General features: G+C 45.2%; 1 protein-coding gene across 1 annotated transcript in view; it reads left to right on the top strand.

Annotated features, from left to right (window-relative positions):
• Positions 1-25,683, top strand: part of LOC138259571 (solute carrier family 26 member 6-like) — a 133,997-nt gene that overhangs the window by 23,180 nt on the left and 85,134 nt on the right. The window contains exons 4-8 of the mRNA XM_069207403.1: positions 2,412-2,578; positions 12,752-12,916; positions 17,901-18,053; positions 19,897-19,979; positions 24,238-24,385. Of these exons, the coding sequence (XP_069063504.1) occupies positions 2,412-2,578; positions 12,752-12,916; positions 17,901-18,053; positions 19,897-19,979; positions 24,238-24,385 (716 nt within the window). The remainder of the gene's footprint in view (positions 1-2,411; positions 2,579-12,751; positions 12,917-17,900; positions 18,054-19,896; positions 19,980-24,237; positions 24,386-25,683) is intronic.

The raw sequence follows: 25,683 nt of genomic DNA on the forward strand, positions 1-25,683 counted from the left end.
TGTTTCCGACTTGCAAAATCGTGATTGCGACTTTCTTTTAGGGCGCCCAATGTACGATTGTTTTGTGACCGTGAATGTGGTCACGAAACAATCGTAAATACCAGCAATTTCAAATTGCAAACAGGAAGGGACCCCTTCCCCTTTCTAAATGGGGTTGCCAACATTTTTTTCAGAGCAGGCAGCGGTCCCATGGACCACTGTCTAATCTGAAAAAATGAAACTGAAACGTTTCATTTTTATTTTTTGAAATGCATCCCGTTTTCCTTTGCGGAAAACGAGCTACGTTTAAAAAAAATAAAATACTGCTTTATTTAAAAAGCAGTCACAGACATGATGGTCTGCTGACCCCAGCAGGCCACCATCCCTGTGTCTGTCGCCATTCCCAATGGGGACGCAAATTGCGACCTGCCTCATGAATATTAATGAGGCAGGTCCCTTGCGACCAATTTGGGAATCACAAACAGTGTGCTTGACACTGTTGTACATTTTGTTTTGCGACTTGCAATTAGCAATTCACAAAAAATCGCAAATTGCAAGCCACAAAAAAATGTTCATACATTTAGCCCTATAATAACGCTACGTGTCAGGAGCGGTGAAGGACTCCCGGGACACTGCTATTTGTCTTTTAAATGGCACAAAGGCGAGATCAATGAATCTGTGTAGGTATTTTCCCCTTTAGGTTTGGGGCAAAGGCCCAACAGGCTTGATTTGGGTGCTCCTAGTACTATGGACTCTGCCAGGGCAGAAATAATTCCTGTGACTTCCACCAAGGTGCATTGTATTTCTAGACTGTCCCACCCGGGCCGGCTCTAGGGCGGTGCGACCGGTGCCACCGCACCGGGTGTTGACTTTGGGTAGGGGTGACGTGTTTGCAAGTATATGTTCTTTGCCTCCAGCAATTTTCAGGTAACAACTAAAATGTCAAGATAACTCTGGTGATTAATAGACCTGCTAGTGAGAGAGAGATGACTTTTGTCTAGTAGAAGTTTTAACTCATCATAAAGTAGCGCAGAGGGTTAATATGCCTGCTGCAAAGAATGTGTACCATGCAGGTCACAAAGTGCATTCAATTCTGAGTTTGTGCTGCTCCAGATCAAGCAGTCTTACACTAGACTCCCTACTAGTATGGATGACATGACTCCTACACCTTGTCGTCCTCTCTCTTATGTAACATCTCCTATAGACTGATTTTCACACATATGATTGATTTGCCTCTGTGAAAAGTGTTTGTGGTGTAAAGTGCTCTGACACGCTACACTAGTATGAGTGGCACTATGAAACTAATTAAAATCATCTAAGAGAGAGTTGTGGAGACTTGAGGGCGTTGTTAAATGGTGGCAGTGAGGGAATTTCTGGCAAAGGTGGTCATTGGGGGATGCCAACGAACACCAGGGTCACGGGCGCTAAAGCCAGCCCTCAGTCCCACACCATGTGAAAGCATCCCGCGTCAGGCATTTTGCATCTGGGACAATCAGACGACTCCCGAGGAACATACGCTTTAAACGTCTGGTGCAGGTAGTTAAATTGTGTGTAGAGGAACCTTGGGTCCCGCGTGATCTCCTTTACCTGTTGCATGGGACACGCCCATTGTTTATCTGTGAGGTCCATCTGGAGATCTGCTGCCCAGATTTCTCTGACCCCGCGTCTAGCTTTTGGTGTTAGTAGGACAGTATGTAGGGCAGTTGTAATTTTCTGCGTGCCTCCATAAGATAGTATAATGTTTAGCTGTGCTGATGTGGATGGTTCATTGCCCCATGTCCAATTGTGTGACAACCGCATGTCGTATGCCATTGAATGTTAGGAATTGCCCTGCAGGTATCTCATAAGCATCTCTGAACTCCAGAAAGATTTCAGAACACCCTCTCTATATAAGCTTTGCGCTAGTTCTATCTCTGCCTCCTTCCATAATGTCACATAGACTCATCGTGCGACCACCTGTAGGCTTGATACAGTCCATGTGGGGATTAGTGATGAGTGTGGGGGAATGACCTACCTGTGTGTATATATTTGCACCAGCACAAGTCACCTTAATGGTTGATATATTATACGGATTTCCATTTGTACATTATGTACACTTTACACAAAAACTCACATCCCATGTAGAATTCCAATTGTTGCGTTGTCTCCTTTGGTCCTCATCCCTTACAGTGTGCTGTTGTTGCATTCTGTAAGGGGATCTGACGCACAAGGGCCTTGTGTGTGCTATATAGAACTGCTAAACAAATAAAAATACCATGAATAAACATGACAGGACAAGATAGAACATTGCAGCAACCTTGGTGCGCCATATTTTGGAGTATCGCGTGGGTAAAATGGACCCTGACCTAGTACCTACACATTATGCATTTCCCACATCATTTAATAATCTCTCACCTGTAACTCATACGCTAGTCTCGAACTTTACCCCCTAGGCTCCTTCGCCGTCCTCTCCATCATGATTGGAAGTGTTACGGAGTCCTTGGCGCCCAACGAGGAGTTCTTGGTGCCCGGGAATGAGACGCTCATTGATGCTGTTGCGAGGGACGCCGCCCGGGTGAAGGTCATGTGTGCCGTCACATTCCTCACCGCCATCTTTCAGGTATAGAGTTGGTGTGTGTGTGTGTGAGATAGAGTGAGTGAGTATGTGTGTGTGTGTGTGTGTGAGGCAGTAAGGATGTGTGCTACTAAGAGGTCGTATGTTGGGTACATTTGTGTGCAATAACACTAGATGTGGTTAGTCCTTGATAATTCTTAACCTGCCAGGTAGCACACTCATTCATACAATTATTACAAAAGGCTGAAAACTAGCTTATGGGGAGTAGTGAATCTAAACAGTGATTTTAGTTTTAAAAAATCACCATTAAATCTTACGGTAAGAAATCGTCCACTATAAAGGAAAACAACAATATTGAAGTTTAAATTTCGGCTTCAGAGAGACCCCCAACTTTCTATGACCTTTCTTTCACCTTTCCAATGTATTCAGTGACATGGCTTAACTGTGGTTGGCAACATGTAAACAATGGCTGAGCATCTTTTGTGCATGAACATAAAATCAGGCTATCAGGTTCTGAGCACAGGGCTTGACCATTTGCCTGCCTCACTTATTCTAGAGCCAGGTTGTCAGAACCTTAGACCAAGTACCCTGGAAATGGCACCTGATGCTGTGCAAAGCCGTGGGTTCAGAGCCTCTGCGTCCATAAACAACAGGACAAGGCCTTTGGCCTTACATAATGCGGATGGATTTGCAATGCATGTAGATGGAAACAAGGCTGTATTTGCACTGGATGGCAACATGTGTGTGAAGGACCAGTCATGCAGCTACAGTGAATTCAGTGCTGGTTACAAAAGGAAGGGGTAGCTGGGGCTGAAGAACACCTTTTGTCCTGCCTGATTACAAGGAACACCTGTTTTATTAGAACTATTTTGCTGCATATTGTGCAAGTGCTGTAGAATGGAATGATACTCTAAACAGCCAATAGTATGAGCTGAGACATAACTACTCCTCTTGGGTGGAGCTCAAGCCCACTTTACATATAATCTAAAGGCTAAGGGCCTGATTTAGATGTCGGTGGAGTGGAATACTCTATCACAAACGTGACGCATACCTCGTCCGCCGTATTACAATCCCATTATATCCTATGGAGATCGTATAATTGAGCATGCTGCAGAATGCGCGTACACTGGTGAGCCACTAGCACACGCTCAGTGAAACAAGTGTTGGTCATGGGGCAGGGAGCCACACAGTGCAGTGGACCACACCGGCTCTGCACCCAGTGGCACTATGCTGCTGGAGAAATAATTGCATGAGGCAAAATTCACAATGGTTATGAAAGTATCTCTGCTTCATGCTTACGATGATAAGCATTGTGATATACATCTACACCAATGCCGCTGCAATGCTAGGTTCCAAGAGGGATGAAGTTGCAAGGAAAGTTTAGTTTTGTGTAGTTTAGTTTCATACTTTTGAATTACCAACAGTGTAAAACGACCTTAGCTTCAAGGTGTATCTACAAATAACAAACCCTAACACATTTATTATACAAAAAAACACAGGATATGAAAAGGGTTCCAAAGGTGCATGACCCCTGCAGCCACCCACGTTTGTGAAAGCACTGACATAAACTACATTCACAGGTGCAAATACTAAGAGAAACAGGCGTTGGCAAACCCAATGGGTATTGGCGATGTGCAATCCATTGGCTTTGTCAATTATTTTTTTTAACCATGTTGTACAAGAGCGTGGCTTGTGTAATGCATTGAAAAAAAGTTTTTAAAAAGTACTATGACGGGGTCAACACTGGCTGGGTACTGCTGGTTTTATTTTTTACTTTCATCCATACTGCACAGCAGCCACACTACTGTACAATGTGGCTAAAAAACATCAACAAAGCCATATAGTCTCGCATGGCAGCAGTCATTTGGCTTTGCCAATATTTTTTTGGAGCTGGGATGGGAGGGACAGGCAATTTGGAGCAGAGTGGGAAGGTTAAATGGCAAGCAACAAGGCTGCAGGGTGCCACAGGCTACGTAAGATAAAAAATAATAATGTTAGGGAAAAAAAGGATTATGACGCAGCTCGAAGTGGTATGAGTGACTGCCGAAGAAGGCAAGCAACACCACGGACAGCAGGAGGAGGACAGGAGGGGCCAAGCAAAACCACAGACAACAGATGGATGGAAAACGCATCACAACGTGGGGTGGTGAGAGGGATGGTGGAAGCAACCTAACGCAGAAGGGGATGGAAGGGACGGTACAAGTAGCACGATGCGATACGTTTGAGAGGGACAGGGCAACAGCACCATTGCAGGAGGTGGCTGGGCAAGCAACGAGGCAAGGAAAGAAAACAGGGCCAGCAACAACAATGGGACAGGCAACTAAAAGAAACAAAAGTACTTCTAAACGTACAAGCAGTGGAAGGACACAGAGTGAAGCTAGGAAGTAGTACTTGGGATAAGCTTCAAGGGAGGGACAAGCACCCAAAGAGCAAATGAAACCAGCACACACTGACCAAAGAGAAGCAAGGAAATGAGGGTGGACTCTAAGCCCCCTGTAACCTGGCAAAATGCCTTGCATGTGACAGTGCGTGCGCTGCCTCAGGCGAGACCTAAAAACATTAATGGTCACTGCTGTTTAATGATGTAATCTGGAGATGTAACATATGCCTTAAATTTCAGGATTTTTCAATAAAATCCAACAAATCATGCCATAAGAATGTGTTCAGGCTGTGCAAAATGATATGAAATATATATTTACTAATGAACATGTTGCATTATAAATTTGACAATAGGAGGTGTACATTAAACTCGAAAACAGATTTTTCTCTTAAAAAAAAGCAAAATACTTGGTCACAAATCTTTACAGGGAAGCCGAAATGGCAGACTTGTTTTGAAAACTGAAAGGACACAAATGTTTCTTACAAATTTCTATATGCATGCACCGGCTACCTCAAGTGATTTGGTGTGTAGTTTTCACTGTTTTCACTAGTTTTCCCTGCAGAGTCTTGCTACCATCTTTTTTAGAGTGGTACTGGAGTAAAGGTGGCGGATATGCTGTGTAGCGTTCATAATCTTTTTCCATATCAGGGTCCTTGCTCCGGGGTACAAGTAGTCAACCCTCATGCTTGCTGACTTCATGCCAGGTCAATATAAAATATAAACTGTAAATTACCCACATAGATTTGTTTTAAATCACTTGAAATGTCTCTGAAAACTCAGTTAGATCAGTACTATGGAGGAAAGTGAGCAGCTTCCTATTGTTCGGATTCATCACATCTTATTGTTCGATGTGTTTCTAATGGCAAGCCAGGGAGGTGCACTGCACACATCAATTGGTTTCAGACTGGGAATGCCATTTAGAATGTAATTTATGTACTAATGAGTCACATCATAATTGTATATTTGCAGGGTGGTCACAAAACAAGCTGACTAATGAGCAGTCGCAGCTCACGCTAAACAGAAGGGGTGGGACGGCACGCGCGCGGGGAGGGGGAAGAATTAAATTAAATAAAAAATAATTTAAAAAAAACAAACCTTTACCTCCTCTGCCGCGTGCCGCTCCTCTGTCCCTCATCGACTGCAGGCACCGGCTCCCAGCCTGCGGCCAATACTGACACTGCTCAAAGCAGCATCAGGATTGTCTCGGAGCGCCTAGCCAGGGCGCTCCCAGGTTGACTGGGAGCCTGTGCAGGCTCTCTGCAGCCTGGCCACTGCTGGCGTGTGGGGCAAGCTCCTCCACCCTTATGGAGGATCTGCCCCTGCTAATGAGTAATAATTGGGCAGGTCACAATTTATGACTCCCTGTCATCAGCTACAAATACAGTGATCGTGTCCTGCAACGAATAGAAAACCATCATCCCAGTGATGGCATTCGCAAATGTGAAACCTTTTCTAAAGCACCCTGTGTTCCTTAACCACTGCTGCATTTAAAAAGTATGTTTCCTATATGAGAACATTTTGGGGTACGCAGATAGTGGTCCTGTTGACCACTGCTTGCTCCCCCGAGTTCACCTGACACTGTTCACAAAGGGGAACCTTCCCCTATGTGAACCAGTTACTACCCAACTCAAGGGATGGTAACTAATCAATGCTGTGTTACTGCAATTGTGATTAAACCTCTTTTGTGGCTCAGTAAGGGTTTTCTGGTTTGCAAAATGGCGACAATACATCCCTAAAAAACATTTTGCAGTCATAAACCGTGTGACTTTGAGAACCGCAGTGCTTGCTATAGGTAAAGGGCTTTGTACTTCTGCCCTTAGAGAGGGAGTAGAGGTGTACATGGGTGTTTGCTACTAATGCATTTATCTGAGTTTCCATCTCGAGCCTACAGGGTCAGGCCAAACACAGAGAGTGAATATAACCTGCCACTGCCAAGGAGCATGACAGCAGTTGGATTGTCATTCAGGCAAAGCCAGTTATCCTGCATCTCTCCCAAGCACTCATTCACTGATAGTGCAGTCTGTGGATACCAACTGGCTATGAGCGGGATCTAGGTACCATCAACACAAAGATGAACCTGGGAACAACAACCAAAAGTCACAGGCGTTAGGGGGAACAACAATCACTGCTGTCTCAGTGCCGCTATGAGGATGGGGCATTGACTGGTACCTGGACAGCATATTTTTGCAGAAATACGTGTAGCTTGCAGTATTGACACTGGTAATTTTGAAATATGTTGAATCATATATTTGTCCTAAAGTTAAAAAATATTGGTGTCATCTGATTTAGCTTGTGTCAGTAAGGCAAAATCATAGCCTGCTTGAGGGTGGAAGGCCCCACCCTTTTCTATCTGCTACAGTGTCTGAGGATGTTGCTGCGTGGTACCCACTGCTAAAACCCATTGAATCTCATACACTGAGACACTGCACCATTGTTCCACAAAACAGCTCCTGAAGAATGATAAAAAGATAGATCTCAACCCAATGCTTACAGCACAAGGCACTGTGGCATGCATTGACAATGTTGCAATAATATGTGGTGCTTGCTGCATAATGCATAGGTCCGCATAAAGCAGTGTGGTTCACTGGGTTTCTACCATGCCTCTAGCAATGTAAAAGAAAAAAAAACACTGTCCCATGTTTTTAGGCTTCTCCTACCTAGTGCCTGCGCTGTGAGACATAGGCCCTCATTATAACTTTGGCGTTAACTGCCACCTACCGCCACGGCGACGGCCGCCAACATACCGCCGTCATGGCTACCAGCCGTCTACGCGTATTATGACCGCCGACGGTATTCCACCAGAATGCTGGCGGAATACCGCTGATGGTCATGGCGGCGGGCGGTGGTAAGGCGGCGTTGCTGACAGCAGCACCGCCACGCCAGCAAAACACAGCCGACCGTATCATGAGCAAGGATACGGCCTGGCGGTGTTTTGCTGGCAGACGCTGCTGCTGACAGCAGCGCCGCAGACCGTCTCCAGTCAGAGGACCCCCTGCAAGCAGGTAAGTCGGGTTCTATGACAGGAGACGGGGTGGGGGGTGTTGTGTGTATGTAGGGGGGCGTGTGTATGTTTTGCAATGGGTGCATGCAGGTGTGAGCCGCGTTGAATGCATGTGTGAATGACTGAATGTGAGTGTATGTTGTGAATGCATGTGTGCAACAAGGTATGTTGGTGTGTGTTGCGATGTGGGGGTATGTATGTGTGCATGAGTGGGTGGTGGTGGGTATGCATGTGTGCATGTGTGTATATGGGTGCACGTGCAGGTGTGTGTATGTGCGAGGGAGGGGGGCGGGGGAGACCCTTATCAGTGCCAGGGAAGGGATTCACTGACACTGATAGTGCCTACCGCCATGGTTTTCGTGGCAGTAAGTTTGGCACGAAAACCTTGGCGGTAGGCCGGGTCGTAATCCAGAGGGTGGGATTGTGATGGCCGCCGGGCTGGAGACTGAGGTCTCCAGCTCAGCAGCCGTTACCACCCCGGTGGTTGGTGTGTTAAAGTGGTGGTCTTTGATGGCGCTTAGCTCCAAGGTCAAAATCCCATTTTTTTTACCACCAGCCTGTTGGCGGTATTAACGCCGCTTTAACACTGACCGCCAGGGTTGTAATGAGGGCCATAGTGTTTACACTTCACTGACCTTACAACACTCCCAGAGAATACCATTAATTGTTTTCGTTGTCACGCTCATTTGAAATCTTTCGATTGCTTATCTCCCTTTCTTTCCTTTCTTAGCTCCTCCCTGGAGCATGGATCTACTATGTGTTCTTCCTCACCTTTTTTCCAAGACACTATTTTTTAATAAGCATTTCATTTCAGTGTTATTCCTGAATGCATAGTGTGCTTTCCTACATTCAACACTACGGCTTCTTATGTGCTTTCACCTTCGCTGCTATCTCTATTGAAATGTTTCTTTAGTTATGCCCACAACTGTGCTACTCTGTGCCATTCCACTCTACGATACTCCACTCCACTCCACTATACTCTACATCACTCTATGCTAATCCGCTCTTGGTCACTCCATGCTCCTCCACTCAATGCGACTCAATTCTACGTGACTGTACTCTACACCACTCCACTCTACTCCACTCTACTTCAATCTACTCCATTACACTCTATACTAATCTGATCTATGCCACTCTACTCTATGGCACTGTATTCTACACCACTGCACTCTACACCACTCCAATCCACTCCATTACACTCTATACTAATCTAATCTATGCCACTGCATTCAATGCCACTGCACTCTACACCAATCCACACTATTACACTCCACACAATGCCACTCCACTCTACTGTATGCCACTCTTTTCTAGGCCATTTCACTTTATACCACTTCTCTGTATACCACTCTACACTAAGCCACTCCTTTACACTCTATGTAATACTATGCCACTGTACTCCATCCCACTCTATGCTACTCTATACCACTCTACAACTCTACTCCACTCCACTCCACTCTACACTACTGCACTCTACTCTGTGTCACTCTATCCATTTCCAGTCTATCCCACTCTATTCTGCACCACTTTACTCTATGCCTCTATACTCTACGCCACTCTGACTCTACACCACTCTATTCTATGCCTCTCTACTCTATGCCACTTCCCTCACACCACTCCACTCTACTCTACACCACTCCACTCTACTCTGCTCCACACCACTCTACTCTATGCCACTTTATGTCAGACTACTCCATGCTACTGCACTCTATGCCACTCCACTCCACTCTACAGCATTCCACTCTACATCACTCTACTATACGCAAATCCACTCTACTCAATGCCCCTTTACACAACTCCACTCTATGTCGCTCTACTCTGTGCCACTCTTCCCCACTCCACTCTTCACCACTCCACCCTTCACCACTCTGCCATTCCACTCTTCCTCATTCTATGCCACTCCATCCTAAACCACTCTACTCCACTGTCCTCTATGCCACTCTCCTCTACACCATGACACTAGCTTTTAGCCATGCTGAACTTCAGCCACAGTGCTGTATATTATGGCTGAAAGACATTGGCAAGGCCTATGGCCCTCACATAGGTGATACACATTGGCTTTGCCAATGCTTCTGAGCATTGGATCCACGGCATGATTTTTAGTAGGCAGGGATGGATTTTGTCAATTCCTTGACTAGTAAACAACTTCTTGAAACATCAAAGGAAAGGCCCCTGTCCTGAAAATGTTTCCTGTAAGCTTAATTTTTTTTTGCTGCCTGTTGGAAAAATGTAGGTGGGTGAAGTTCTATGTAGTGATGAATGTAGCTGGTGGTGCGAAAACTTCATGAAAACATTGGTGCAGAGGGCATGTATTAGAGAAATGCTCCTATCACATGCCTGTACCTTTTGATAGGCAACTGGTAGACTCATTGTAGGACCTGATATCTTTGGTGTGGTCTTGCCCCAGTATTGATAAAAAGCACTAAAGTACTGGTGCTCTCTCCCTTAAACATGGTAAAGTTGGCCTTCCCCTGATTGGCACATTTCATTTACTTGTAAGTTCCTTGCATATGGTACTACGTGTACCCAGAATCTGTAAATTAAACGCCACTGGTAGGTCTGTAGCCCTCTCTGTGCCACCCACTAACTTATCCCTTTAAAACATGCCCCAGGCCTGCCTTTGCAGCATGTAATGCAGGTTTAAACTGCCATTTCAACCTGGCAAAATAAACCTTTTTTCAGGCCTAAACCTAACTTTTTAATACTTATAATTCATCCCTAAGGTAGGCCTTCGATCCCCATAGGGCTGAGTTTATTGTAATTAAAAAGTAGGACGCGTGTTCTAAAGTTTTACATGTCCTGGTAGTGAAAAACTCCTAAATTTGTTTTATACTATTGTAAGCCCTATCTCTCCCAAGAGATAACATTGGGTTACCTTATTGCATTTAATATGTGCTAATATTTGATTGAGAGCTGATAGGGGTATCATGTTTGGCTTCAAATGAATTGTAATTTAAAATCCTCTTTAAGGGGAAAGTTGCATTTTTTTAAGTCATAATTCTGAAAGTGCCACTTTTAGAAAGTTGGCATTTTCCTGTCCTAATCATTTTGTGACTGCTGCAAGTATCCTGGTTAGCATGACTACCAATGGCTCTGCTGTGGGGCTCTGTTTATTCCTCCTAGACAGTGAGACAATAGGGAACTAGATGTTGGCAGGATGGTTCCTACTGCCAGAATGGTTGAGGGTGTAGCTGTTTGCTGCCTCACTTACATTCCAAAGGGCTTGCCTACAGCACACACAAAAGAACCTGACACTCGTCTTTCTTCACCCCAGACTTCATGGAGCCTTGACAGAGGAAGCAAAGACGTTTCCGAAACCAGATGTGGGGGTAGTATGGGGAATCCCTTCACTTCCAAGGCTGTCACCAGGTATAACTATTGGGCCCGCAGGACACCTCTGTAGTACACTCCTGGACCTGTGAACTACAGAAGAAGTACTGCCTTATATCCCGGAGGACTGCCCTGCTGCTTGAAGCCTGACTTGTTCCTTAAAGGACTGCCGCGCTGCTTCCAGAGGACTTGCCTGCTGCTTGAGGCCTGCGCCGGCTTTGTTCCCCAGAGGACTGACCTGCTGCTAGAGGGCAATCCTGGCCTCTTAGTAGGAAGACTGGACCTGCTCCCTTCATCCCAGGCCATCCTGACTGACTCCTAAGCTCAGGTGGGTGACCTCCTGTTTTAAGCAGGGTCACAACAAGCTCCAGAGGTCTCCATGCCAATGCTCAGCTGACCTGCTGGCCTCTGCTAGAGTGAGTCTATGATCCCCAAGATCACAAGTCTTGGACCCCTGGCTGTCATCAAAGTGCACTTCTCTGTGAAGAAAGGAGAAATCCTGAAGTTTTCGGCTCTTCAAGACCTCAAACTGGCCTGTTCTTTCCAAGACTCTGCAGCCCACGACAACCACCAACACAAAGCTCTGGTGAACATTACTCTTTGCATTACATCGACCACAAGCGTCGACCAGTAACTCCAACAATGAGCATCTGTGATGCCCAATTGAATCTTCACGCTACAGTAATGACCGTCCGTGACGCCAGACCTCCTGTTCGCTACTGCGATGGACATCCATGGTGCACTCTTGTTCCCTGCGGCCTCCTCCACCACAAACTGGATTCTTCGACCAGGGCTTTGAGAAAGTAACTTTTTTGAGATGGACTAACTTGGTCCTTCTATCCCGTCAACATTCCATTGCGGAAGTCCTGAACTTATGACTCCGTCGTTTCACCCCCCCCCCCAGCATGACAACATGACCTCAAGTGACACTTTATGCTTTTAGGCGCTCTGTACTTACCTAGAACCTACGTTTCTACTGACTGGATTTTTGTTGTTTTCAATTCATTTATTAAAATTGATTCTATTATTTTAAATTGGTTTATGATTTATCTTGTGTTGTGGTTTCAGTTTATTACTGTTTGCCTGCTGCACAAATACTTTACACTTTGCCTCTAAGTTAAGCCTGACTGCTTCTGTACCAAGCTACCAGAGGGTTAAGCACAGGTTAATTTAGTGTCTTTTGTTGTTCATCCTGACAAGGAGTGTGGTTGAAGCCTGCGTAGGGCTCCCCCTCCACCAATAACCCTCCACCAATAAACCAATTTCTTATGCTAATGATGTATGCAGTTATCTTTTGGCGCTGCCAAGGACTCTCCTGCTGCCCATGCATTGTGCTGGGATTCCCTTTTGTCCTGCATGCCTTTGGGTTATGTAGGTACTCACATAACCTACATATGGTCACACATAGATTGAAAGCAGAAGCTAAGGTCACTATATGTGTAATAACACAAAATATGCATCAAATGGCTGGTATTCTGATAGGTCACTATTCTGCTCTTGTTTGCAGGTTATCCTCGGACTTGTACAGTTTGGCTTTGTGGCCAACTTCCTATCAGAACCACTGATACGTGGCTACATGACGGCTGCTAGCATCCACGTGACCGTGTCTCAGATGAAATACATCTTTGGACTGCAGCTCAGTCAAAAATCCCAGCCTTTGTCACTTCTTTATGTAAGTTCACTGAAAAAACATTTGTAATAAGATTTGTTTTTTTAAATTGCGGTTTGTTGTGTTTGGCTGTTATGTTATGTTATATGTTTTGTAATGCTATGTGATGTTATCAGTGTTTTTATAGCGCACTAATCGCCTGTGAGGGTATTCAGGAGCTATGTAGAAGATGTGCTAATCCAGCCCTGAGGGCTTACTCGAAAAAGCCAGGTCTTCAGGTTCTTGCGAAAGCCAAGAATAGAAGGCTTGGATGTGTTGTGGAAGGTCGCTCCAGGTCTTGGGGTCCAGGTACAAGAAGGCACAACCCAGAGCTCTGATTTTATGTATACCTGCGACTGGTCAGGTAGGCAGGCGATGTTGTGGAGTACTTTGTAGGTGTGGGTGAGGAGTTTGAAGTATGCACGCTTGTGTATTGTGAGCCAGTGGAGTTCCCTAAGGTGTGGTGTAATGTAGGCTCATTGCAGGAGGTTAAAGACTAGTCTGGCTGCTGCATTTTGGATGGTCTGCAGTCTTCTTGTGAGCTGGTTGGTTATCCCTGTGTATAGGGTGTTTCCATAGTTTAGTCTGCTGGTGATGAGGGATTGGGTGATTGTGTTCCTGATGTTGTCTGGTAGTTGCTTGAAGATTTTCTTCAGCATCCTTAGGATGTTGAAGCAGGATGAGGCCACTGCATTGACTTGGGCTTTCATGTCCCGTTTGTTGTCTATGATGATTCTGAGGTTCCTTGCTTGTAAGCAGGGTGTTGCAGTGAGTCGAAGGTCTGTGGGGCACCAGGTGGAGTCCCATGACAAATCATTATTCTGGAAGCCTACCACTCGATCTTGGCCGAGTTAATTTTGAAGCAGTTAGATTTCATCCCGGTGGCTAGTTCTGTCATGAATGTGGTGAACATGTTCCTGGTGTTGGGTGTTTTGTCAGAGAGGGACAACATCAGTTGCATGTTGTTGGCATAAGTGATGATGTTTATATTGTGTACTTGTATGACATCAGCCATTGCAGTCTTGTAGATGTAGAAGAGCGTTGGCCCAGGGGGTCTGGTTTTGGGGTGGGGGGAGTTGCTGCCTTCAGCTGCAGTTTTGCTGCAGGAGTAGTCCAAGAGTTTGTTGCACAGATCTTACAATGGGTTGACGTTTCTAGTGACAGCTGTGGGTGTGTGAACCTTTGATGACTGTGATGCTGGTGTTTATTCATTCAGCGAAGGCCTTCTCTTGGTTTATTGGATGAGGTGGTGGTACCTTTTCTGGGCAGCTTTGAAAGCTCTTATTCCACTTCCCCCTGATGATGCTCTATTTTTGTTCCAGCTGTTTGCAATCTTGCTTGGTCATATTGAGGTATTCTGTGTACCCTCTGGCTTGTATTCTAGTTTTTGCTATGTTGCTTCCATTCACTGGGGCCAGAGTTTTAACACAGTTGGTGACCCACTTGGTGACACTTTCAATGTTGTATGCCATGGAGCCTGTGGGTTCTAGTTTGTTCTCATTGAGGGCAGTTGTCCAGTATGCCTCTGTTAGGTTGTACCTGTGTCGGCATGCTGGGCCCGCTGTGGGACCGTCTGGATTGATGGGTGTCGACTGTGAAACTTAATATGGTGTGGTCTGACCAGGTGACGAATCTTGATGGGTTGATCGTAATGTTGAAAGATGTGAGGACGGGGTTAAGATGTATCCGGCAGTGTGGATGGGCTCCATTACGCATTGGGTTAGTCCCAGGTTTCCGAGGTTGTCAAGAAGGGTAGCTGAGTTGGGGTGGGTCTGGTCTTCAAGATGGGAATTGAGGTCTCCTAGTAGGATGAAAGTGCTGGAGCCTAGAACTGTGTGTGTGTGTGTTGGGGGGGGGATGAAGTCTGTGTTATTATTTCCAAAGTTGGTAGCTGGTTTGGGGGCCCGGAGCAGCAGGAGAATGGTGTTCCATCCGGGGGAATTAGGTGTGATTTGTAATTTGAAGTTGAGGTGCTCCATGTAGTTTGTTTCGGCTTTAACAGGTAGTGCAGATTCAGGTGTTTTTGTAGACAATGGTTATTCCTCCTCGGAGCATGTTAAGGTGGTCTTGCCTGGTGATCTTGTATCCGAAGTGGGTGTTGTGGCGATGTCAAGCGTTGAAGCTCTGGTCGGCCATGTGTCGGTGAGGAAGAGGAGGTCTGGGTTGGCACCTTCCACCAGATCTCAGATCTCTGTCGCATGCTTGCTGTGTGAGCGGGTATTGAGGAGCGTTTATGTCATTGGTTTGTGGGAGGGTGGGTGTTTGAGTGTGTGTGTGGTGGGTGTGGTCTTGGTTTGGTGTTACTGGAAGGGTGATGCAAGTGAATTGGCAGAGGGAGCAGACGAAGGCTCCTTTTGTGTTGTCTCACGTGGAACTCTAGCAGAGGGTGGAGATATGTCCAGGGTTCAAGTCACGAAGGCGAGCAGCTGGGTAGTGATAGGTCGGGGGGAGACCAGGGTTCCTGATGCCTGGCCCAGGCACAGACAGTGCAGACTGGCTTGCTTTGGTGCAACCGCTGCACGGGCGTGCTGCGACAACCATTAAGTAAGTCCTGGAAGTGGGGAGGAGCGCAAGTGGTGGTGTGCGGGGCTGTGCAAGTGTGCAATGGCGGTAATCAAGAGAGTAGGTGAGGAGCTCTGGAGGAAGGGGAGGGATGCAGAAAGGGTGGGAAAGGTGTGCAGAGAAGATGGAGAGATGGCAAAAGTCAGAAGGAGTGAGAGAAAAGGCAGAATGAGGCAAAAAGAGTGAGGGAAACAGCACAGAAAAGTCACAGAAAGTGAGAAAAGAATCAGAGAATTGACACCGCTGCCCTGGGGATAATGACCGCCAGGCGGCAGCCTAGTGGTATAGTGAAGGGGCTGGCAGTATGGCAGTGGCTATTGCGCCATAGTCATAATAGCTGGCGGAACACTGCCAGCCTGTTGGCGGTGTTACCGCCAGCTTGCCACCGGCCGCCAGGGTCGTAATGAGGCCGATAGTCTTCTGAAACATCCCTGGCACCACTGGCATGATTGAACATTGACCACATGTCCATTGTACAATCCAATTAAACACTCTGGAGTCCGCTCTCAAAGGAAGTAAAGGAACTCACACGGTGCTGCTGTTGTCACAAAGACACCCAATGAAGAGCCACAGTCAGATGTTGAGCTGGAAACACCTTTACAGAGTGAGTTTCCAGTTGAGGTGTGAATGACCTGAGGGACTTCATTTAAAACTCCCCAAGACATGGTAGGCAGCTCCAGAGGAGTTCCTTCTTGCTGTGCGGGCAGGTGGGGGCAGCTTAGACCTAGCCGACAGATCCCTGCTCCCTTGGCAAGACTACGCCACCCATGATCACACAGTAATAATTTGACTAAAGTTGGCAGGTCTGGTACGTCCAGGTTCAGATTTAAGACTTTTTGAAGTCATAAACAGTCAGAGTAGTATGCCTGGACAGCTGTGCCAGGCATGCCATAGTACTGGAATTGTCACGTGACCTCCCCCGTATCCTAATCCCACTGTGGCTAATTTTAAACATAGTAGATTTTTTTCTCCTTTTTCCCTCTCTCAGGAAAACATATTTTCCCATGGAGAAAGCTCCTTTTTTTACCCCCAACCTTCCACACTGGGGGTGCTCTGTACCATTCCCCATCCTGGAAGAGGGGTAACACCAGGGCCAGAAATCTTAGACCATTTCCTGGGGGGAATTTCGGTTTGGTTTTGCGGAAAATGTATGAACCATTTCCGCCTGCCTGGAATCCTTTTGTCAAATCGTGACAGGAGGAAAAGTAGTTTTTTTTTTTGCCGTAAACATGTTTATGGCTCAAAATATGCCTTTCTAAATTGTTCCCCTATGTCCAGGGATGCAAACTTCATGAACTCGGAATGCTTCCTGCACACAAGTCTTCGTCTTGGAGTTTGGAGTTCATTTTGGAACTTTTGAACTGAGACCTAATGGTGGCCGCACGCTGTGAAGGTCCTACATTTTGTTCACCGGACCCCTTAGGTAGTTTGAAAACAGTCATATATAATAATCAGGACTTTTCAGGGTTGTCAGAGAATTCAAAGGCCTACAGTTTGTTTAGAGGACCCCATTTTAGCAAGCCGCAGGACCTGTCTGGAGTGCCTGAAGTCTTCCTTACCTGTGCTCCAGGATGCAGATCATAGACTTGGTTTTGGATCTCTAGGATAAGCCTAAGGTATGTCTTAGAGTTGAACAAGAGGTGCCTCATTGGAGTTTCCTGGAGTCGTCTTGAGTTTTGAGAACCTACCTGGACACCTCCCCCTTATTTCTTCCTAGCTTTGTGGTTGCTTTAATTCCTGTGCCATTCCCTTCTTCAATATTTTTTAATACTTAGCTCTTGGACCTTGTTCCTTCTTGGGTTCCCTCCTACGTACAACATTTTTTTGTATTTTGCTTGTCGCTCCTCATCTTTTGGTAGAGAATTAATAAAATTGGTGGGCATTTTAAATCCATTTGTTCTGTCTTTTCACACTATATATCTTTTTGATTTGAATTTCTCGCTCCCCACTATATGCAATGGCTGGAAGGCACCCATGTGTCAAACTGGAAACATAGATTACGCAATTGAGTTCAAGAGAGACTCCAGAGGTTTCAAAGACCTCTGACCTCAGATTCCAGGAATCCTTTAAGCCTTATAGAGTGAATAATTGGGTCAGTGGTCATACAACAAAGTTCATGGATTCAGGGCTGATAACCAAAGAATCTGAGTGGGAAGAAGTTGGGGGTACCCTACTGTGTGGCGCACACAGTAAGAGGTGGATCTTGGCCCCCTCATCATCTCACTTATATACATGGTCTCTAATTCATTCTACTCTGTAGTCATTGTCTCATTCCATCACACAGACACAACCATCAACACAATCATTCACTTAGTCACTCATTTATTGTCTATACTTCTTTAGCAATTGATCAAGCATTCATCAACTAATTCACTTTTAAATGATTTTTTTTATATTTAGCTAAGGCATTCATATTCCCTTGTATGGCCATTTTGTTTTCAAACAGTCGGTGGTCACTCTCTGCTCCAAGTTACCGGAGGTGAACATTGCCACGCTGGTGACCAGCTTCATTGCCCTGCTGCTGCTCTTCTCAGTCAAGTTTGTCAACCAGAAGTTTAGATCCAAGCTGCCGGTGCCCATCCCCATCGAGCTGATCACGGTAAGAGCAGAAAAGGATGAGCAGCTGAGGATCCAATCCTCTTTAATCAACTGGTGCACCGTGATACGGAAAGTGGATTGCGTGAATGGAGGATCCATAGCCTAGCTGAGTCCATCAAGACTTTCTTCAATTTTCTCCATAGTAGTTTCAGATATGCATCCCCTTCACTTATTTCCATTTATTGTTCTATTTCTTATTTTAGAACATGTCTTGCATTTTTGCCAGTTATTAGCTAGATATTAAAGTTCCATAAAGGTTGGTCCTTTTGTTATGAGAGCTCCCAGCACCCGGTTACACAGCGTATTTGGTGTGAGATGCATCTCAATCAATTGACCATGACAGTTCTTTTTGTATCAGTATCACGTCCACAACAAATCAGGTTCTCAGTTCTCACATTGTTGTAAGACTTACATTACGATCATGAGACACTTTGCAAGCACCCATGGTTGTGATATGGCTGGGATATGTTCTATCCGCTACCATTGAGTGGGAACACTGCAGTACCTCAGATGTCAGGGGACATCTCCATCTCACCAGTATTTAATCCAATCAGGGAAAATTCAGTGGGGTGTTTGAGAGTCTGGTGCCCTGCACAAATCCAATTTATTAAGACAATGATGTAAAAACTTCAGCAGCAGTAAATTATTTTATATAGTCTAAAAAAAAGACATGGGGGTATCCCTCTGAGACATTTTAGGAAAAGAACTAGGCTCAAGAACACATCCAGTGCTTTAGAGTTGGAAATACCTATGACTTTATTGATAGTAGACTGTCATCTGTCTGTATCTTTTGTAAAAGTTATAGCTGCTAAATCATGTTTTCCTTTGCCCTAAAGCTGGCTTGTTTTATTAAAAGCAACTGTGACCTCAAGTCTTACACAATGTTTATAGTATCTGTAGCCAGCAGACTGTAAAGATTTAGGGGCATATTTTCAAGCCCGCAGCAACACCGAGGGTCACTTTTTGTGGCTTAACGGTGCCTTGTAAATATGGGCCCCTCCGACGCAGTTTTCTGCGTCAGTGGGGCATGCAGTGGGTGTTTCTGTAGGCGTTCCACTGCAACACCCATTGCTTTTGACGCTGCCACAGATTTACAAGGATTTGTAAACCTGAGGCAGCACTAAAAACTAACGCCATCCCAGGAGTTGCGCAAAAGTGGCGCAGTGAGGAGAAATACTTTTATTTCTCTTTGTTTTTGCTTTTCCCATGTGTGCTGCGTTCTGCAGCACACATAGACAGAGAAAAACTTAATGATTGTTTATGTACTGGAATGTGTCCCTTCCTGCACAGAAACAATCATTCATTAATGACAGTTTGCTACTTCAATGTGTGCTGCATTCTGCAGCACTCATAGAAGCGCCAAATCACTATTGTACATTGTTTATGTGCAGGAATATGTCCCTTCCTGCACATAAACAATCATTCCCTTCAACGCAGACACCCTTGCACTTTGGATCAAAGATGCCAGCATTGGTTCTGGCAGTTAAATTTAGAGCCAGCGCATGGGGAAACACTGGGTGGGCTGTATTTTTGTAAGTACAGCGCATCCCTGCATTTCAGAACTGTTGCAGTGCGTTGCTGCCAAGTTTGGCACAGTACCGCAGTGCGCGAGTTCCTTGTAAATCTAGCCCTTAAAGCATGAGAGCCAATGTCTACTTAAGGTACAGTCACATGCAGGTATTCAACATGCCAATCACCTACATAGTCTTTCATTCACCTGCCAAAGCCGGGGGCATGTCTGGTATGCCGCGCTGCACCAACACTGACCTCCTACTGAACACACAGAGTGGATGTCATTCTCTGACTCTCCTATGTCTTGTTTTTTTTGTCTTCTTTGATTCCAGCTCATTGTTGCCACTGGGATATCATACGGCGCCAAGCTACGTGAGACGTTTGACATAGACATTGTAGGCGACATCCCTGTTGGGTGAGTGCCATCTTGAATTCGCCATTAGAAGTCTTTGTATCTTCTTTGAGTCTTTGTATATGAAAGAGGTTCCCTTTGGCAAAAATTACAAACATTGCTTTTGCTCTTGAAGATTATGAGTTTCAGTTTCCTAAACATGTACTCATCCCTTTCTGCTCAAACACTCAACAGAGAAAGGCACAGAATTGACAAAGGAAAAGAAAGACAAAAAAATAAAATGGTTGGAGGTTAATGTTGGTAAATGAGACATTCTGTTAAGTACTAGCAAAGTATGACTATTTGAAAGGACTATAATCCAGCTGGAAGACATTTATTTAGAAATTCAAAAATGCCACAAATTCCTGGCTCTTTTGGACTATTAAAATCTTCTAAAGTTTAAATGTTAGTAATAATCACTATAGATTTTCTTTGCAAACATGTCACAGAAACATTTGTATAACTACTGTTACAACCACAAAAAACAACATTTGTGCAGCACACTAGAACCAAGAAGTGTTCTGTGAGCCATGAACATCTACTCAAGTCAGATACTCAGGAGGGGGGTGCTAGGTTTTCTTTTAAAGACTATTAAAGTGGAAAAGGTGATTACTGGGAGGGTTCCAGCTTTTAACACCCTTCTCTAGAATTCCATCGAAAGTGTGGCACGACTTACATTTTGTGCTCCTAAATGCCTGGACACGTGTGAAGTGTTAGGAGGAGTCAATAAGGTACGAGGCAGCCATATTGTGAAAATGTTTCAGTACTGGAGTGCATGGTTTTAAGAAGAACTCTGTCCTTCACTGGAATCCAGTGGTGAGGCTGTGTCATAGCTAAGATGATGTCTCTCTTCCACAAGCCACATTCTGAGCCAAATGTGGCATTGTGTGTAGCATGTACCACTTGGATAGAGTAGGAATGGAGGCCAGCAGAAGAGGTGTTTACTGCTGTGTCTATGACTAAAGCAGTTTGTTGCTTGTACAATTAGCAGTGCAAGTATCTGAGGTGATGTAAGAGTAGAAATACATGTTATGGAAGCATTGATCAGTGTTTCTAGCTACTTATGTATGCGTGCATATGTATATGTGTATGTGTGTGTATATGTATTTGTGTGTGTGTGTCTATATATATAGCTATCTCTCTGTCTCTCTCTCTTTATATATATATATATATATATATATATATACATATATATATATATATATATATATAAAAATATATATACATACATACATGTGTGTGTGTGTGTGTAAATATATTCAAAGAACACCTGTAATCTATAAAGGACACTCATGCAGGGCTCCACTTACGGAAAAATAAGTTTATTGGGATCAAGGCAGTTTACGCTCGAAACAGAAACATGTTATTTGGTTTGCACGGTTGGTTTGTGCAATAAACTTACTTTCCCGCAAGTGGAGCCCAGCGTGACCATCCTTTACAGATCAGATTATGGGTGTTCTTTGAATTGAACTGAATTGCCTGTGTGGCGTGATGCTCCACCCCCCATGGTTTGGGAGCTCACGAGGAGCATGGAGCTTTATTTTTACCCAGAAAGCTTGCTTTTGTAATTTGATGTAAATCCATCCAGCAGTGTATGAGAAATTAAGCTTCAAAATGTATGTATAACTTTAAATAGTAGAAAAATCTGATTGGCTGAGTGGCCTCTTTGCCCCTTAGCTGTCTCACTCCCGGTAGTCACACAGGAACTCACACTCTGATTGGCTGGCCACAACATGAAAAGAAAAACGCCATTTCAGGACATGGGAACATGGTCTCCATGTCCTAATATCTTTAAAACAATAATGTACAAGGGGGGGGGGGGGGCAGAGTAGAGGTAGTCTGGGGCAGTGAAATAAAAAAAACATATTTTGGGTTGTTGTGAGCAAGTCGGATGCTCGCAAATGCGTACAGGACTCCTGTGTTCCTGTAAGAGTCCCACAGGGAATGCAAGGGGTGCACTGCCTCCTGTACAGGTCCTGCAGTATCCGAAAACTGCTTTAAAAAAGGGAGGCATGAGGGTCTGTGTTGGGCTGGCTGCATACAGGTGATTGATATTCCGGCTAACTGACTCTGTGCAGTGTTAGGCCATGCACGGTAGGGGTTTGGCTGCCCGCAGGGTGTTGGGAGCAATATATATATATTCATATTCACTGAAAAAAAGGGTAAAGTGACATTCTAGTTAGGTGAAAATGTCAGATGAAAGATAACATTTTAAACTAACAAAAGAACAGTTATATCTATTGCAGGTAACTATAGCTCAGCCCCTGAAGTAACTATAACAAGGACCTTCAAATGTATAGCATATGTATAGCATATGTATAGATATATATTATCTACTGGCAGTTGCTAGTAGTTAGTTATATTTAGAACCCAGTTTTCATAGGAAAAGTGTCTATTGTTTTGTTGCCATTTGACTAATCTTCATGAAATTTTCAAATCTAGCTTGCCACTCACTTCAGCTGCTGTCTGGAAGGTTTCTGGATGATTTGTCAAGCAGGGGCCGAGAAAAATGGGGGTTCTCAAAACAGGTTTTCCCCATTCAATTTCCCATAGAGAGTTTAGACACGACGACAGCCCGAACCGCTGAACGGAATTAAGCCAGATGTGGCTGAAAGCTACATCTTGATCCAAAAAGATCTCCTTTTGTAATTTGGTGTAAATCTGTTTGGTAGTTTTGTAGTTATTAAAGAAAAAATATTTATGTACCATCATGGTGGATTCGCTGATCCACGTACCAACAGCAATGCCATGATTGGCTGGCCACAACCTGAGAGGAGAATTGTGACTGCCATTTTGTGAATCAGCACTCAGTCCCGGAACCAAGGAAAATAAAACTTAATACTGATAGAAGGGGTCAGGTTAGAGGTACCCTGATCCCATGGGACTGGTGGAGAGGTCTCTGAGGGACCCAAATGGGCAAGAAATTGGCTGTTTTGGGGGGGCATGCAAGGATCCGCAGATCCTCCGCAGGGTGTCCCTGTGTGAAAAAAAAATACATTCACTCACAGGTCCACTCACTCACACATTTATACACCCACTTACACACCCACAAAACCACTATCACACCCAGTCACAGACCCCCACAGCCATTCCCACACCCAGTGACACAGACCCACTTACATAAGCACACAACAATTCACACATTCATACAGGCACTCACACACCCACTCAGAGAGCCACAAAACCACTTGCACATCCACTCACAGATCCACACAGCAACCCCTACACCCACTCACACACCCAGTCACAGACCCACAAAACCACTCGCACACCCACTCACAGGTCCACACAGCCACTCCTATACCCACTCACAGACCCACAAACACTACCTCACTCAGTCCCTGCCCACCCAGACACTCATACACCCATTCACACACCCACTCACACCCACGTACACACCCACACAGCCACTTACACACCTACTCACAGACATACAAAACCACTCACACACCATCTCACAGACCCACAGAGCCACTCACACTCGCATTCACTCACCCACTCTTACACTCACATACCCACTTACACATCCACACAACCACACACAAGTCACACACTTGTACAGCCACTGACACACACATTCACAGATCCACAGCTTGGGTTTGGCTGTATTCGGGGGGTTGGTCACAGGGCCTTGCCACAGGGTTGGCTGCATGCGGGAGGTTGGCCGCAGGGTGGTTGGTTACAGGGATGTTATAGTTAGGAAATAGAATTACAAAAAAATGAGCAAATCACTAAAAAACTAAAGGTTACAAAGGACGCTATAGCTAGGTTCAAATTTTACATACATAAAACCAATTCAGCAGTTATAGTTATGCTTATCTCAAGAAACTATAACTCATTACCTCACCATGCACTGCTAATTACCCCACATATTACATCAGTCATGACATCTTCTATGACATAATTGATAATATCACTGCAACATTTGCAATACAATTATTGATGAGTAAACCGTGCATGCGGCTGCGAGTTGTAGTTTCTTGAAATAAGAATAACTATCACTAGCGCACACAGTAAAAATCAAGAAACAACATTTTTTTAAAGTGATTATTGTGGACAGAGCACTACCTCTAGAATGTCAGTTGTTTCTTCAAATGAACTGATGCAGTGTTTCAAAATGTGCCATTTTTGTGGTTACCAAAGCACATCGGTTAAAGAGAGCATTTCTGGTCCACGCGGGGCTGTCATGTGACTTACGCATTGTCCATTTCACCCAACAGAAGACAGGGTCCACTTAACACAATTAGAACTTGCTTTCCTCTTTTTTGCTGTTTCCTTGCAGAATGAGAGCTCCCTCCATCCCTGATGCTGGCATCTTTGGGAAAGTGGCTGGCAGCGCCTTTGCCATAGCTGTGGTGGGATATGCCATGACTATCTCCCTCGCCAAGATGTTTGCGTTGAAGCACAGCTATAAGGTGGACAGTAACCAGGTGAGTTTCTACCTGTTGTTGGCCACTACTTGCAGTGATGTTCTTCTTACAGCCTTGTCTGCTCATCACAAGAACTCTTCCAACACTTGCCTGGCCATCCAATCCTAATTTTGGACATGTGAAAAAAGCTTCTTAAGTCACTATTGTTAATGGCACATGCCATTAGCTTCTGTTTGCCTTGACTGCTTGTCAATAATGTGATGTACTTTATCGATCAGCAGTAAGGTCAAACTATTTTGAATGTCTTACTCAACTGTATTCTTGATCACCTGAAAGGGAATGTATGCCCTGGTGTAAGGAAATGCCTCCTTGGCATGGTTACCCCCTGACTTTTTGCCTTTGCTGATGCTAAGTTTTGATTTGAAAGTGTGCTGAGGCCTGCTAACCAGGCCCCAGCACCAGTGTTCTTTCCCTAACCTGTACTTTTGTTTCCACAATTGGCACACCCTGGCATCCAGGTAAGTCCTGTGTAACTGGTACCCCTGGTACCAAGGGCCCTGATGCCAGGGAAGGTCTCTAAGGGATGCAGCATGTCTTATGCCACCCTGGGGACCCCTCACTCAGCACAGACACACTGCTTGCCAGCTTGTGTGTGCTGGTGGGGACAAAACGAGTAAGTCGACATGGCACTCCCCTCAGGGTGCCATGCCAACCGCACACTGCCTATGCAGTATAGATAAGTCACCCCTCTAGCAGGCCTTACAGCCCTAAGGCAGCGTGCACTATACCATAGGTGAGGGCACCAGTGCATGAGCCCTGTGCCCCTACAGTGTCAAAGCAAAACCTTAGACATTGTAAGTGCAGGGTAGCCATAAGAGTATATGGTCTGGGAGTCTGTCAAACACGAACTCCACAGCACCATAATGGCTACACTGAAAACTGGGAACTTTAGTATCAAACTTCTCAGCACAATAAATGCACACTGATTCCAGTGTACATTTTATTGTAACATACACCCCAGAGGGCACCTTAGAGGTGCCCCCTGAAACCTTAACCAACTACCCGTGTAGGCTGACTGGTTTTAGCAGCCTGCCACACTCGAGACATGTTGCTGGCCACATGGGGAGAGTGCCTTTGTCACTCTGTGGCTAGTAACAAAGCCTGGCCTGCCTGGACCCCAGGAGGGCAGAAACCTGTCTGAGGGGTTGGCAGCAGCAGCAGCTGCAGTGGAAACCCCGTAAAGGCAGTATGGCAGTACCTGTGTTCTGAGCTAGAGACCCGGGGGATCATGGAATTGTCCCCCCAATGCCAGAATGGCGTTGGGGTGATAATTCCATGGTCTTAGACATATTACATGG

The sequence above is a fragment of the Pleurodeles waltl genome, chromosome 9 (assembly GCF_031143425.1).
Source record: "Pleurodeles waltl isolate 20211129_DDA chromosome 9, aPleWal1.hap1.20221129, whole genome shotgun sequence".
NCBI lineage: Eukaryota > Metazoa > Chordata > Amphibia > Caudata > Salamandridae > Pleurodeles > Pleurodeles waltl.